Source organism: Haliotis asinina, chromosome 2, assembly GCF_037392515.1.
Source record: "Haliotis asinina isolate JCU_RB_2024 chromosome 2, JCU_Hal_asi_v2, whole genome shotgun sequence".
Lineage (NCBI taxonomy): Eukaryota > Metazoa > Mollusca > Gastropoda > Lepetellida > Haliotidae > Haliotis > Haliotis asinina.
The window spans coordinates 67524742-67543056 of record NC_090281.1 but is presented as its reverse complement, the minus strand read 5'-3'; the positions used below and the strand labels follow the sequence as shown (position 1 = coordinate 67543056).

Here is an 18315-nt window from a genome sequence, read left to right as displayed (position 1 = left end):
GTAACTTTGTTTTCTTGAATAAAGTGTATTCCGTAACTAAATAGTTTTAAAACATTATTTTTGTGGACGAAAGACTTTAAGTGTCCATTCCTAAGCAGATTTAACTGAAAAATGGACAATAATCCTTTACAATAACAGCTGTCTGAAGAAGACCATGAATCCATTTAAATCTAATGTCTGACTGCAGCAGCAACATGAACATGTTGATCTCACAACATTCCATAGTTTTGTTGGCCACCTTTTCAGCATTTTGTTTATTGAGGGCAGCGACACAATCTTGTGCAAGATCAGGCTCTGTCTTCTATCCACCTCCCCACAACAGCATGTAACTGTTTGCATGGCAAACAGCTGACTAAGACTGCGAAGGCAAGGCAGCAGTGAGGCAGCTCAGCAGACTGAGAATATGTTGCACTTGTGTACCTGCCTCTTGGAATTCCCCACATTGCCAGAACAATACACATGCCAGCATGTTGAAACACCCAGTTCCTTCTGTATCTCATACACCAGACTTAATTCTAGGAAACCATCAGTTATAAAACATAGTAATTTGATGGATGCTGCTGAGTATGACAACAATCAGCATCTGTCTGATTTAGAAACCTTCGTAAACACCTTTGACATTTGGCAACACTGTGTAGCAGGACATGGTCGACAAACATTTCTGTAACACCGTAAATGTTCACCTCATCTGATAACCAAAAATAGTCATCCATAACCAACAAAGTAATAATCTGAATAAGTGTGTACAATGAGGCAGACTTCCTCATGTTCTAACCATATGGTCCTGATTGTCTGAGGAAAACATTACTCCGAACTTGAAACAATACTATGTATTGATTTTTACAACCCTGAAGTCTTCAACTGAAGAATCTAGCCACACTATGTTGTCTCATTACCTTTTGTTTGGTTTTCTGTTATTTAACATCAATACATTAATACTAAAGTCTACCCAAAATGATTCTGAATGAATTCTTTTGGTCAGTGGACTCTATGTATACTGTCAGCATTGATATTCAAATAACTTCGTCCTTTTTAAGGAATCATACTCATTTATCTCAATAATTCAACAAATAAAAGTTTCAGCAGAAAATTAAACATGCCACAGGTAATCTCTATCAAAGATGTTTACAAAGCCTAAAACAAATAAACAAATACAACAGTGAAAACAGACAAATGCAAAGAAACAGAATATATGTTTAGTCTTACAATTTATATAACCAAAGCCAAATTTAATTACAGAGTGTACACAAATTTGCCACTTAGAGTTACAATAATATGAGCACCATTTTCAAAATATTTGCCAAAATGTCCACAAAAATTTAATTGTTCTGGGTATTAAGGCATGAAATGTCATTGAAAGTGTTTCGAAACTGACATGACCACAAAAACACTAGTCTACTACTTGTATATTACTTGAAGGGGGACATGCAAAAGGCAATGTGCACCTGGTGACAACAGGAGAACTCCTCACATGTCATGAAGAAGCAGACACAACAAGGGTGAAAACATATAACAACGACCCATCTGGACCGCTTCATTCTGTCAACACTGTCATGACGTTGTAGGCCCCAGCAGAAAAAGCAGTGATATGTCATTGGAAATGAGGTAAGATTCATCCATACCCTGACAGTAACTCAGTATTTGAGTTTCAAAGAACTGTAGTGCAATTACCCTTATCTTGATAACATCAGGTAACTTCAACAAGAGTCATCAGAAGATGACATATCCCCCCGGCCCCCACATGTTTGAAATGACAAATAATCTCAGAGTTACTCATTGTTTTTTTAAGACTAAGTTTGAATCGTTTCCATGGAATTCATGAAAATTATAAATGCCACATATCTGCAACCAGCAAAGTCACAATTTCATATATTTGCCAAGATCTGTTGAAAGATATGAAATGGTCTTCGAGTTGTGCTCTGGGAATGAAGCCCACCCCTCCATTTTGAGACTATTTCTGAAACATTTCCATGAAATCCAAGAAAATAAGAAATCACAAAAACCTGTAAGTAGCAAAAGGCACCACTTCAGGTTCCCATTGATATATCTACCAAGTTTTACAGAAATGTCCGAAATGTTTCCATGGAAACTGAGAAAATAATAAATCACAAAAGCCTGTAAATAGCAAAAGGCACCACTTTGGGGTCTGCCACACATATCTACCAAGTTTTGAAGGAAAATATTGAATGGGTTTTGAGTTCTGCTCCATTAGACTAACACCAAAATGTTCCATGGAAAAACAAAAAAAAAATAAAAATGCCAAAACTGTGTAAATAGCAAAAGGCACAACTACAGGTTGAGATTATTATATCTATCAAGTTTGGTCTAAAAATATTGAACGGTTTCTGAGTCATGCTCCAGAAACAAAATGATTACAGATGGAAGGACGGACAGAAGAAGCATCGACTATATCCCTCTGCATTACACGCCAGGGGGATCATGTCAACTTCACGTAAAAAATTATTACGTCCCAAACAAAAAGTCAGAATAAACTGATTTTCAAACTTTCTGAAATTTTGATCACACTGAAGATTGGATTTGAACGTCTTAAACAAAGATGTCTGGTGGGATGGGAATAAGTATATGACATTCCAGCTTCGGTGTTTTGTGGTTTCTAGGTTGAGACCTCATTGTCAAGATATGTCTTTTATGCACCTAATTCTCTAGACAATCATTCTAAAGGTAGTAATTTTGTGTACAGTTCCAATGTTCTATTTAATCTTTTTCTGATAACCAGTGACCTTTACTTTCATTGAAACAAAAATGACAAGTTCTAGAACATGGCATCCTTTAGCATTTCTAATCTTTCGTATTATGAATTTGCCTTTGACCTAGGATGTCATTACCTACTATGACAATGAGTCACTATGCACATTACAAAAACATGTCTGGCTGATGAATTTCCTCATATAATCACTACACTGACTTAGACAACAGACACGACTTATGTAAACAGTAGAACATGCATTTGTAATCTCAATACATAATTATGTTACTAAGTCATTCAAAAGCATTTATTTTCTCTATAATAGCATCATCAGGCTTCACAATTCACCTTTTAAAAGTTATTCTTAGATCCGCCAACACATTTCATTATTTGCTGCTTGTAACTAAAGCTGCCTGTTGATCAGGTTACAGTCCGGAACAACTTTGGGTTGGAGTGCACTTCCTTCAGACTCTTCAATATCTAAGCACATGAGGTGTTTACACATCATGCAACAGACTATATCTTGTCGCTGGTGGGTATACTTGTACTCATTGCAGCACCTTGCACAATAATGAGTCACCTAGATTCAAGCATCAAGCATCAAGCATCTCTGCATCAAGCTTCTCCATACACTCTTTCAATCAGACACAATAACAGAATATGTTCTGGCTATACATGATAGCACTGAGCCACTTGTGTGAGCTACTACATGTCACATAAAATAACTGAACGAAAGTTTTTTAAGATGGCCAAAATTAATACCTCATCTTATCACACATGAGCTTGTGGCAAATGTTTTCCCAGTTGTTAAGGCAAATATAAGCTTTGTTAAGTTGCTGGAAACTTAAACTCCAGTCAGTGTTGAAAACTAAAGGATAAAACCTGGATATCAGTAAATGACTTGCATCTACAGACATAACATATTCTTTAGCAGAGTTAAACTGCATAGGATGATTATTGTCTTCAAAAATCACTACTAGTACAAGACCTCTACTAGACCATTGCCAGAACAGATCAGGACTAATGTGTTCAGACATCCAGGATATGCTGAGGTCTGTTCTACAAAGCTAAGTTTGGGCTATGACTGTGTGAATCAATGTTGAGGTACATCTGTAACTTTTATGATTTCCATCCAGTTTGGGTCTAGGTTTACATTACTGTTAGGTGCCTAACACCAGAGAAGTTAAGGGCATGAAACACCCTGGCTCTTCTTGCAGCTGCCGAAATTATGTCTTCATCTTTTGAAATGAATCACCAGAACATGTTTAGTTTCTTGCTCTCCTTAATAACTAGCAGCGGACACTCAGACTTGAGTCAAAGAAAGTTCAGGTTCATCATCTTACAACACCAATGTCATCATGCTGCCATCATGCGTGGCCAAACATATATCCTCTTCCACTACAATTACAAAGTATATTTTTTTTCTGCAAGACGAACATAATTAAAATTAAATGTTGCAGTGAAAAAACACAAATCTGTGCAGGAGTGAGTTAATATTTATCATCACGGCAATATTTTAGCTAAACGTAACAATTTCATGCAAGTTAACTCCCGCAATTTGCTAACAGTTGCCACAACACACATAGGAAAGATGTGAGGCTTTCAGGCCTGGCACATGAGCAAAAAGCTTAAGAAAGCAAATACTATAAATGTGACAAAAGATTATGGACAGCTGACAGTGACAAAGTCTTCTATAGAAAACCTGCCAATTTTGTGGTGTGATGACATTCAAAACAAAGAATTTAAGGCAATGATGGAATAGGATTTACTTTCATAAGAATTATGGATTCCACTCACTACATCCATACGGTTTATCAAGCCATAATCTAAGGCGTAACAAGCCAAACCAGAAAGCTGTTACAACATCTGCATATTTGTAAATTCCATCTGCCAATGACTGGTGAAACAAGAGGTCATGAATGTTTTGAATATGTGTGATAATGCCATATGAATGTCACAAGGACTAAATGACGTAAAAATGTATGTTCTGAAAGACATAATGAATACATATCTTCATATAACAAAATCAGCTATGTTAAAACTCTAATTAATGTCTTCCTATTCTATTCAAAAAGTGTATTATACCACTGTCATTTTATTATTATTCATGCAATTTATCATCATCATTTATGAAGGACTAGAAGCACAGCTGAAGTTTGTTCAAGATGAACGAATATTTAACTTAAGATGAAAAGCTTCAACACTAAACAAAACTGTGAAAAAACATATACCACCAGCACTAAGTTTAAACTGAACAATATGTAGAAAGGTGAATCTGGTTTGTTAATTGACACTGATGAAAGGTCAATAATGTCAAGGTACATGAAAGAAAGTTGATCTTGCAGTGTGAAAGTGACACTGACTTCATCATGCCTGTGCCTGGCGGCTAGACGCTTATCCCCAGAAATTCCCTATGATTAAGTTAGGAAGTCCTTTCACATAAATGTATAGATTCAAACAGGCAGTGTTTGATGCCAGGAAACAGGATACCGTAAGAATTCCTAATCCATTCACACTTACAGTGTCATAATGGATTGATGTGGGTCTTACATATAAGAATCACATTCATCCTTACTGGACTGGGAATAGTAATAGTTCCTTCATAACAACAATCACATAGAACCTTAGTAATGCTAATAACAAAAAATGGATATTTAGTGCAAGTGAAGTTGTACTGAAAACTGGAAAGTTGACTGATAACCTAAATTTCCCTTTAAAAAAAGTGCTAACTACTCACTACCTCTATGAAACATTGTAGAGGCTGACCAGATCATTCCTCAGCTAAGAGCATTACATTCATCACTATTAAGTACTTTAATCTGCATTAAACACTGACTACTCATATCATGATACATATTATACACTGTATGTTTTCCAAGTTTACCCAGTTTTGCATAGGGTAAAAGACCTTTGCAAAATGCTAAATGTCTAAAAAAAAAAAAAAATGAAACAGATAGCACTGCGCTGTTCAGGTCATGTTGACATGGGATGTCATTGTTTGTTAGTGGGTGCTTTTTCTAGGCCAGTCAAACTACATGCAGCTGGTTACTGTGTTGAACCTCAACAAATGCAAACATGCCTGTGATATCCACAACAGTACAAACTACACAATCAAATTGCACAGACATTTCATTTTTTGTTTTTATCAATGAATATGACTGATTAAAAAAACATAAACATTGTGGTCAAACAGGAAGGGGCATTCATTTGCTTAAAAATCAAAACAATGTTCCTTAGAAAGAAAGTAATGTAATAGCTAGATTTTGGATAATTTCATTTGCACTGTCATCCAGATTCTCAACAGTTAAGATGGCAAAAGGTATTTATCACAGGAGGCTATTGATTTGATAAACGGGAAAAACAGTGAATGATATAAACAAGGCATAAAAAACAGAATGGAAATAATGAGACCATTCAGGAAAAATCTTAGGTTGACACTAGGTGTTGCAAGAAGTGACCTTCCGATGAAATAAAACACATTAACAAGTTCTGAAATTAATAAAAAGTTGGTAAACAGACACAGACACAGTGGAAGTAACATCCTTCCAACTATACATAGGCCAAAATAACAAGGGTTCACTGTATATGTGATTCTTTTTTTATCTTTATGTATTTCATATATTTGTTTAAATCATGACACTTTCCAATCAGCATGATAAAGCTTCTTTCAGCTGCATATTAATTTCCTACACCAGTTAAAAAACAAATGGAATAAACAAAGCAATTGTATCCTCTCTACACAAGCAAGGCATCCAAGTAAGGCTGAATTTGTAAACAAACCACTAAAAAGACAGTTAATTACAAACTGTTTATGTTGGCTTAGGGATTACTACCACAGGATGGGACATTGGCTGTGTGGTCTGTATCTGACAGGCCACATCTACGAGGCCAGAAAGCAGCAAATGTGATCTGGACTTGTCATGTGTAGACTACACCTTGTCACCAAACACCAGCTAGCTGTCTCAAACACTTCCCCTATGTAACTCACAAACTCTGCACTTGCATTAGCAGAAAAGAAACCAAAGGATTACACGTTGTTTGTTATGTTATTGTACTTGTTTCCATCACAAAACAGAATTAAATTTCTGCATTTTGATCAGCTGGTGTTTATGCATTTATATACTGTTATAATGCTTCCCTCTGTTCTGCAAAGTTATCCTGACTATGTTTACTGCCTGAATAAACCAATCAACGACAGTGAGAGAGTATGTTTTTAAGCCGTATTTAGCAATATTCCAGCACCAACACCAGAAATGACATTTACACACTGTATCTATGTGGAGAATTGAACCCAGCCCTTTGGCATGATGAGAGAACACTTTAAGCACTGGGCTACCTCACTACCCTCATTCAACAACAAACATTTCATTGTCATGCTGAAATGGTTAGTGTTTCAAACATCTTATGGTTTTCAGCCTGTCTGCAAGCATTTATCATTTGGTGGTGTGGATAGGAAACACATTGAAGTAAACTTCTATCCCAAATATTTATAAGTTAAGAATATGTTCTATGTTTTTATTTCACAAATCATATCAGAACAAGAAATTTCAACAAAATAAGATTTATCATAATTTACCAGACTTCAATCATTTAAGTAACTGAATAAGCTGTACTTTTTCTTCTAATTTATGTCCTAGTTATGATATCTACAAACAGTGCAGATCTGTGTGCTGTAACCTCTGTTCAAAGACACCAAAGTTCCATGCAAGTAGGAAGCATATCAGATCACCAATGTAACAGGTATTAGCATGGGCTGAATGTGAAGAGCAACTGAGTGTGTGTAGAAGCCAGTATGTTAGGAGAAGGTACTTGCCTTTATGTTTACAAATGTGTTTGTCACAAAGCACACACACACTACTACCTAAATACCACCCAGGTGATCATACAACAAATGTGAAGGCCACCTGCTCAACTCTCAGCACTATTGTGAAAATCTATTCAGACAGACAATGTGCACAGTCAAACAAATTCTGTCCTCGATTCTATTTCATTCATCAATGTACGGTTGTTTTTGTTATTACTTATCCAAGGGTTAGTCCAAGAGCTTAATTCTTAATTGCTAATCAGTTACATATCTGCTCTGGTCATTTCAAAACCGAGGTATGAAAGTTGAAGGTTGAAGCTACAAATAGCATTGTAATCAAGGGAATAATCAAAACTCCATTAAACAATGATTTCACAAATTCCTATACCTCCATAGTCAGTAACTACTACACACTTCACATAAGCTATCTGACCTTGATATATTTATGTCTTTACAGTCTAGTAATACATAATCTTATTATTCATATCACATTGCATATAGTGTTAATTAAACTTGATTGGGATGTCAACTACCAATCACAAACATAAAGGTTGATTTCCAACAGTTTTAGTTGAGTGAGCTTGCACACTCACCTTGCAAACCTGGTAAGACAGTGATAGGTAATGGCTAATTTCACTACTGTAAAACACAGACTTCATGTTCAGCCAAACAAATGTTGGATTAAATGAAAATGACTTAACTTATGCTTGAAATAAACAATAATGCAAGACAGTCAGTTCAAAGTCGAAGCTAACACCCAATGTGATGAATGTAAAGGATGTTTACCACTCTCATGAAATTGAAGAAACAAAGCTATGATTATGGCAGATCAAAGTTCAGAAAAAAGAATTTCAGATTGTAATTCACAAACACTTGATGCTTGCACATCAAAAGGTCTGTCCTATGCATCATGCATGGATATGCCGACTACTTCTGCATATTCATCCAGACTTGCACACATAAGGGATGTCACTCATTTTTCTGCAAAAAGCATTGTTACTATTCAGTTACATATGGCATAGAATTTCAAACTCTCTGAAAACTGTAAAACCAGGCCCTTTTCAACCAAATGCTTGTTTTACTGTCCTAAATATCATTACATTTTAATATTTCAAAAGCTCTCATTTGCACTCTGAAGATATATTCCATAAAGGATCTTTACCAATCAGTAAGGGTTCTTGTATTCTCAAAAACTGTCGGCAGCTGCATCAAGCTTAATCCTTAAAAAACCTATGTGTGAATTAAGCCAGCATCTGGATCTTGAATTATACCCAAATCTAGATATGAGTGATTGAGTATGGTTTGACACCACTTTAGCAATATTCAAGCAATATCACAGCAGGGGGCATAAAGAAATGGTCTTCACATATTGTACCCATGTGGGGAAACCTAATATGAAATCTCTAAATCTTCATCCTGTTGCCAGAAATACAACCATTTATCAATCAACTCTTGATCCAAGTTGACCATCAGTAAAATATGTTGAAAACGAAGTGGGACTTGTTAATGTAACAGATACCAGAACTATTTTGAACAGCACATCAACTGTTAACAAATCAACTGAAGTTGAGCTTGTAAGATGTAAGAATGTTTGGTGCAAATAAACAGGTGGATGAGACTGAGATGCACAGAGAATACAGGGGTTCAAAAATCCCATCGCCAAACACCCAGGACAAGTCAGTTTTCATTTCGGGCAATCAAATAATGGTATCTTACTTGTCTGTGGACTGTGAGAAAATTTCCACTTACGGTTTCAAACTGCAAATAACCTTGGATTTCATTTCATATCTGCTCATAATGAAGCTGTTCAAGTTCGCAATAACAATAAAGCAGAGCTAGTAGAGAGTGAAATTATCACTCTTCGATAAATAGTCCAGTAAACATTAACATCAAGCATTGTGTCATAAAATCAGGGCAAATGGAAAATTAGTCAGGACAAGTTACTTTCTTGAAGGCACTTGCCCTGTGGCAAGAGGATTTTCAAAATATTTTTGAACCAATGGGATATATCACATACAATATTAAAATCACAGGAGAACCTTGAGGACTGACAGTTAACTTTCATATATCTGGACATATTGCGTTGCACTTTGCGAATTAGGAAAGTTATTTATTCCTCCTATGAATTACATACCATGTGACAATTGTGTTCTTTTGCAGAACTTGTTTTGAGATCTTGAATAAAAACAGAAACAAGTTGATTCCAAAATCAGACTTTAAGGTCACTTGCCCTGTGGCAATGGGTATAGTTCTTACACATGATTTCTATAAAGGAAATGCTGCCATTTGTGTCAACTAAAGGCTGCTTATTCATACGAAATGAATACAATCTCAGCTGATTAGAAACAGATAACAAAAACCATTCTGATTTCATAAACGTAACCAACAAGTTTTCTTTCATTATTAAAACATTTGAATGAGAAAACAAAAGACTGTTAGAAGATTATAATTCAAAATGCAGAGAAAAAACAATGCCTCCTCACTACTTAGTATTCAAAAGCTCACATCTACAACTGGAAAGGAACTAGTACCTTTTGCCATGATTGTTTTATATACAGCATGACCCTGATTATACACATTTGAAGAAATCTTTGTCCATATAGCCTGAAGACATACAGACCCAAGCTGTTTTCATTTTGGTGCAAACCAAAGACAAGACAATGTGAAAATATGTGAGATTTGAGCCCACTCTAATGAACTGATGCTTCTTGCAACCAAAATTCATTAGTTTGAAGCACTGGAATACATTTGAAACCTCCGGCTAACGTCGTCAGTTCCAAATGTATTCCCGTGCTTCAAATACTCAATAACACCCGGAAATTGGCCAACACATGTTTACGTCCAAAGGACAACCGAGCGCTTAGTATGCTTGTCATGTACCTCTTTGTGACCAATAAAATCAATGAATTTTAAACAAACTTTAACAAAGTTTTAATCCCTTAATCAACCAAAAGTCAACCACCATCACTGTAATTATAACCAGATCTTATTGACTTAAACACAAATATTGTCTCTCTGTATTCTGCCACAGATTATCTAAGACTCTAAAAACATGTTTTGCAGCTAATTATGTTGGGCTAATGCTTACAGTTCTTATTCCGTGTAAATTAGAGTTCAAGTGCCAAGCAGTCATACGAAAGAGGATTATAAACTAAACTATAGGATTCAGAATAATATCTGACATGGACAAAATCTGCATGTGCCATTTTGGCAAATGAACTTTGTAGAAAAAAATATTTTCTTAAACAATTCTATTTTACCATATTCAAAATTTTTTCACACTGTGAACTATCACACGCATGAAGAATGATAGTCATGCATTGTGGGTAATTTCAGTTCATATCCACAAATATGAACAAACGTGTTGACAGTTGACTGTCAAACGGTCAGTTACTGCAGATAAACAAGACACCTTGCACTCCCAACATGAGACTAATGACAGCTTTTGCGAGTACACATACATTATTCAATACTGGGAATATATAACCTACCAGTGTCCGTCACTCATGATGGTTTTATCAGATATGTTATCTGTATGGTGATCTATAACCCTGAGGCTGTCACAAGTTAGGAAGCCCATATTGGTGTTACATCTCTTACTGTTATCACTAAAACTTCACAACCTTCCTCCCATTAACTGACTCACACATGCAACAAACAGCATTTGAGACAAAATTATCCTTAAAATGGGTAAATTAGGATTTGATAAAGGATCCAAGGTAAACAGTGTTTGGTAATCTGCAGTATGTCTGTATCCCATTCAATGTCAGATAGTCTAATATTTGGTATACTCTTGAGGCTCATAATTTCAGCTAACTTGGTGTGCTATCTTTTGTCACAATTATAAAATTCTGCAATTGATTTCTTCAGATAAGACTTTTTTCAGAATGATCACATCCAGTGTCAACAACATCACAAAAACGAAATCAAGAGATCAACATCCTTCACAATCAATGAAAAAAGTGTGTTCATACAAAAAGTATAGTGAATGGATCCTTACATTTACATGAAACTAATATCACTACTTGAATCTACACAAATAAGTCTAATTTTGGGTCTGTGCAAGTGACATAATATTCCAGCAATATCACTGTGGGGTCTCCAAAATCAAATTGGGTTTTTGATATAAGCGAACACTTTAACTACTAGGTTACCTGATAGCCCAAATCTAATTCTGAAACAACGTGAAAAACATACTACACAAATAAGGCTTAAACGGAAATACTCACATGCTCTTGCAATACACTAGGACATAACACAGTTGTACAACCTTGAACATCACAAAAACCTGCCACATATTCCTGCAGATTGTCTACTTTGGGGATTGTTGATTTAGTGCAGACAAACATATGTGACAAGGAAGGTAGCAGAGGTGATAACAGATACCAGGTGCAATGTATACAATATGTCAAAGTGCCATTTCAAATACTTTGTATGGCATAATTTCTTCATGACTAAATCTGAGAAACAAAAATTCAACTCTACCAAAACTCAGGACCATTAACAAACACTGCTTAGGATGACGAAACATGATCTCAGATGCTCCGAAAATTAGTGTCGGGAATCAGAACCAAATCTACCATCGTTTATCGGAGGACTTGTGAATGATTATCGATTATAATTGAAATACATACATTTTTAAAGTAATCACCAATTACAAGGGATTTCCACTATTTTTTTTTAAATTAATGTTATTTATATTTATAACTATTACTATCTTGCAATGAAATGGTTGTATGTGAGAAAGACACTGTAATAACACAACAAAAGTGGTTAAAATATTACAATGCACATAGCTTTACACTTTTGAGCACATGTTTATTCATAAATATGCATCAACTTTAATGAATAATTTACTTCATTCAAGTGTGCTATACCAAAAGAACAAATTCCAATTAATCGAAATTTTTTTTTTTACTATCGATAACTGTATTTAATCCTTCTTTTGATCGATTTTCCATTATTTTGGATCATCAGAGTAATAGTAAAAAGGCATCAACAGGATCAGGAATATGAACAACATGATCTTAGAGATTGTCAAGAATGTACTGTCAACCTGACAAAATATAAGGTCACAATATCAGCACTGACATGCTACTTCATAACACATTGTTATCACAGATATGACTGATACCTGTACATGCATAAACACAGCCACCAGCACCACTGAATCATTCCCAACATGGAAACATTCAAGTCCTACGGAATCCTACAAACTGAGATGTACACTAAGACATTAATAACCAAACAAATCAATTACTGGAACTGACTGTGTTAATGCAACCTGTAACCTGATGCAGACAGCATCAGCCACTGCAGGCACATCCAGTCAAAGTGCTTTCTCAATCAATAACAATTCTTCCATCATTCTGCTCAGTGTCCTAGATAGCTGCTACCCTGCTGCAAGAAGCCCTCACGACAGTAATGAGTCAGGCACTTATGACTGTACACGATTCCTTACATCACGCTTTGTACATCATTGCATCATCAAACCACCAAAACGAACATGATATGTTCTGCACATCCTGTTCCTAAAAGAGGAATTTACCTCTTAAAACTTGAACACTCACTGCCTGTAAACTATGTCCTATATTCTGTCAAAGAGTACCTTAAAGTTAATCTGTTGTGAAAAATTACTGAAATACAATATTGTACGGAATTAAAACTTCAGTATTACTTTTCAACATTGACACATTCTTTAAAATACTGAAACATCAACATTAGATACTTATATCAGTACAAAACAATATACTATATTGATAGGGATCTCAGGTTACGGTTTCAAGACTATATTGAGAATACGCATGTACATGTAACATTAGAAACTGATTTACTTACCTGTTTTTTATGTTACATAAGACTCTCATTGTAAACATTTAAGTGATTTACAGATTATTTGCTGTGCTTGACACAAGGACAAATAAGTGATGGGCCAAATTGTCCTTGTAAAGAGTGCAATGGCAAAATTCTGATCAGATTTCTTGGAGACATTTTAACATGTGGCCAGTTCTGTTATTTATAGGAATGTATCTGCTATCAATAACATCCAGAGTACAAGAAAGTTTCTATTCATTCCTGGGTAGATCCAAAATTTGGATAGTGTGATTTGGATTTCAGTTGAAAATTCCTGAAACCCCTAGGGAAGTTGATGATCACATTTCTTCAACATTTGATCACCAGTAATTAGCTGATGAAGACATGATGGAACTCTCCAAACTGAAAGGGGATTGGGCTCCTGATAATGTTTTACCTGTTTTCTCACAGGATAGCATTTATGCTAGTTATTGGTAAGTTTTCTTTGGGCTTTACCTACACTGCTATACTTGACAGTCCTGTCTAATGGTTAATGTAAACCATATAGACTTATTTTTGGAGATATTTCTACTGGCACATTGTTTCAGGTAACTTCTCATTAGCCATGTTCATGTGCTACCCCAGCTAGGTCATATTCACATATGATAATAAATAAGGAAGGTATTTCAACTCCAGAACATCATTCATAGTAGACGGGTTTGTGTATACATAATGGCTGCATTTAGTCATTAGGAAAAGATCTTCAAAGCATACAATGTTTTCGTACCTTCAGTTAGGGCTTGCTATGTACAGAGATCAATGAGCTCAATAACTGTTTACTAAATATTGTTGAATTATCAATAAATATCTGAGAACTAAGTTAGTGCATTAACGAAAGTGGGTGGATGAGTGATTAAAGTCACATTCAGCAATATCACAACAGTAGACATCAGAAGACGGCTACACATATTGTATCTATAAGGGAATTCCAACCCAAACTTTCAGCACAAGTTGACACTTTAACCACAAGGCTACCACACCACCCTGAAAAACTGAAAGAAAAGGTCCACCAATAATGCATGTATTATTACCAAGCCTCTATGAACAAAGCTGCACTTATATCAGTTAAGCATTACACCAACCAGTTATCTCTCTGTATTTAATAGAAATGATGGATTAAGTGCGCAACAAATGGAGGTTAACAAGAAAAAACAGTATTAAATTAATGAAAATTAACAACTACTTTATATTATAAGCGTGTCCATATGAACATGATGAAAGGTGTGAACAATTTGGATAAAACTGTCTTTCAAGAAATCAATATTATCAAAGGTGTCATGTGGTGAAATGTTATGTTATTACCAGTACTCTGTCATTTACACAAAAAGAGCCTTACAGCAGGCAGATTCCATGGATTTACTTTCTACATGAAACACTTTGTAAGCAAAACATCCAGCAATGTTAACTTTAACTCACCAGTTACATGCAAACATATTAAACTGTCTATTCGTGATGAATTCTCTCACAAGTCACATTCAAATATATTAGATTGTCTTTTCTTGATGAAAACTAAGTCGAGATTAAATGCAAGAGTAGGGACTCTGACAAAAAAATAACCCATCGATGAATGGTCATATTAATCATGTCATCTCATAATGGTTTCACAAGTTCAAATTATAAAACATAATATATTGGAGCATTAATTACGTGTGTCCCACAAGCTGTCACTATTACAATAAATAAACATGACAATACACAGGCAGCACAGCAGGATTTTGCTTTGATCGTGAACAATTTTAGTGTTGTTATCTGTTGACTACAGCCGTTACTGTATAGTTTGAGAACGGGACATTGGGAATAAGTGCATTATGTCTATAAAGTGATGTTTGTGAAATAAAGCCGACTGGATAACACAGTATGGTTTGAGCAATGAACACACAAACTTAAATTGTCGCATGAAACCTGAAAGGTACAAAACTTAAGCTGTTATCTTTAAAAACATCAAGGCAAACTCTATCAACAAAAGCAATATGTTCAGTGTTGTATGCTAAAAATTGCACATTAGGCTAAATGTAATATAGTAAAAAACATCAGGAAACCACAAACAGAAACCTATCGGATATTAAATCAATAAAAGTACATACTATGAAAATATACCTCTAGAATCCTTTGACATTGCAATATAAAACATGCTGGTACGCATGCCAAATTAATCAAATAAGAGTCAGTTTAATTAGCTTTGCCAACATATATTTATAAAAATTGGGTCAGGTTAGTTTGCTCCAGTTAGTGTCAGTTCCCCTGATCAGTATCTCAGTCAAGACAATGCATGCTACGTCTGTCTCCATAACGCACACGCAAATCAAAGAATCACTGGATACTTAAACAACACATTTCATTTATATTACCGAGATGCAACACAACAATTCAAGGGAGGTTGATGTGTGAATTCAGTATGTCAGCCGAGTGACAACATTCCGAGACAATATGGCGGCCATTTTCTACAGACAGCTGAGAAAAGGATTCAATACGTGTAATTTTTTTTCAACAATTGAAGTTTGACTGAAGAGAGCAAAAGATGTGATGTTAAGTGTTGTAACAGTCCTTGTTCATCTACAGTGTTTCATTTGTATGTCTGCTACGTTATCCGAGGTCGGAGCCTGAATTACGACCACTGGTGTGATTGAAAATGCGATAGTCTTGAAGATTCAAAATTTGTCCTATCCCACGACTATGCAAACATACAAGTGAATATCCCACATTCATTGTGAAATATCTGTTTATAACAATCACTTAAGATTCATACGATCTCACGGAATTTGTAAACAAACCAATATAAGACTGGTTTGTCCTCGAAGTCGTAATGCTGATTTTCAGTGCATGCGCAACAAAAAGGTTTTGTGATATAAATAAACTCATTGTATTTATGATATATATCTCACCTTTGATGACCAGACATTTTGGACTTGTTTGTTTTAGAAACAAGTTGTCAACAAATGAGCCAGAATGAAATACTGTCGATCACAACAGTTCCACAAATTCGTGAAACAGGGAACGCAGCTTTCAGACGACGATGACGGCCTACATGTTGAGACCTTGAGAAATAACCGTTCACTATCCAGTGGAAACAAACGTTAAAACAGTTAGTTAAAACAAGAAATAAAGGTTGATGGCATATCCATCTGAATTGTCAGGAGAGTCGCACAACAGTGAAATTCCTAGAACATAAAACGTGATGATAACAGCCTTGAATCGCCATTACAGTTGAGAATCCAAGTAAGGTTTCGCGAATGACAGCTACTGATAAGTGACGACTGCTAATACTGCTCTCTGTTTGCTAGCGGCCTCATTTGTTCTGTATCAGATATTTTAAGTGGATCAACACGATTTGAGACAAATGTGTTAAATATGATTAACATGATATTGCAGTTCTTACCCCTGAAAACTGGAAACATACTTCTAACATGACTGGCTAATTTCTGGTTAGCTTGAAATATATTTCACAATTGCATTTTGCAAATTTATGCAAATTAAAGACATGCTTATTTGAAATAGTATAGCCGCACCAGCGAGTTAACACACTTGAAACAAAGCGAAAAAATAGGATTTGAAGAAACATAAAGTGTACTGAATTTATGAACGTGTTTGGATATAAGTTTTTCAATATGAAAATAAGTATTTGGGTAAATGCAATAAAAAAATAAGTATTTGGGTAAATGTACGCCTGCAGATGGATTCTGTTGAATGATCATACATGGTGGGGCTGATGTATTGTACACAAGGCAGCTTCCAACCCCAAAATATGCATAAAAAGTAAAATTTAAAATATAGAGAGAATTAAAATAATACAATGATCAGCAATGTTTATATTTATGCGTTTGAATACATACAAATATATTATTGATGACGGTATTTAAAGACAAACAAAGGAGTAGCAACATTGATCAAATTTCGGTATTCACAAATTAATTACCAACAATACCTTTCGTAAAACACAAATATTTATAATAGGTTTATGAAATGAAACTACAAATAGAAGTAATCATCGTTTGCCCAAATATTTGATGCAATAATATTTGCAAGGTATCTTGTTTGAAAACTGACCTCGTTCAACAGTCTCACTTGCATCGCTTCATTGTTGCTTCATTACTTGTTAACTATTCAACCAAACGCTATGCATATGATAGGTCTTCTTCAGCTTGAAGGAAGACCTGTTGCTGTTATTATTCCATAGTTGCATATATTCTGATAATGTTGGTATATTGGGGGGTGTTCCTGTCTTTTGTTTTCCTTTCTATCATGGCTACAGTTGCTGCCGGGGCAACTCCAGTAATTGATTCACTGTTACGACTAGTCTTCAGGAGAATAGCATTTCATCGTATCACCCTGCACCAGCTGATTGAATGAGGGGAAAATGACATTCGAAAAAATTCCAGAACACTACCACAGTTTTATCAACTGCTGTTTATTTTCGAGCCGTTCATCTTCTATTCAATGACAGTTAAAATAAAAGTACCATGTGACACGAATTGTTTACAATTACATAAACATTGCGTTCTTTAAATAGACAAACACCGTAGCTCTGACGTCAAGCAGTCATGTGACCAAATTCGGCCGACTTGCAGCCTTTATGGTTGGTAATAATCCGTTAGCTTAGGGTAAAATACTTTTAGGTCAATATAAATTTTTTTCGTTAGCTAAGCGTTTCCCTATACTTTAAATATTTATGAAAAATAACAACAAAAATACAGTCATACATATCTGAAACACGAACAAATCTATGTATGATGCATGCACACTGGGACAAACACTACAAGTTGCGTATTCTCATAGTACAAATATATATCTTGCACAATGTACAAATGTCTTGACAACTTTGTTTCGAAAGATCACCACACAGTTTATAAAAGGCTTAAGGCGTGTAAATGTGCCAAAACCATTGCTATATTCACTTGAGGTACCATACAAATTTGCTGTAAGAATATCAAGTTGTCATGGTCATACAGTTTTA

At 35.2% G+C, this 18315-nt stretch overlaps 1 protein-coding gene across 2 annotated transcripts in view; it reads right to left on the bottom strand.

Annotated features, from left to right (window-relative positions):
• The window catches only part of LOC137274188 (AF4/FMR2 family member 1-like), an 85843-nt gene extending 69239 nt beyond the window's left edge, over positions 1-16604 (bottom strand). For both annotated transcript variants that reach the window (XM_067807234.1, XM_067807235.1), the window contains exon 1: positions 16247-16604. In XM_067807234.1, the coding sequence (XP_067663335.1) occupies positions 16247-16263 (17 nt within the window). In that variant the 5' untranslated portion in view covers positions 16264-16604. The remainder of the gene's footprint in view (positions 1-16246) is intronic.
• Positions 16605-18315: the final 1711 nt, after the last annotated feature.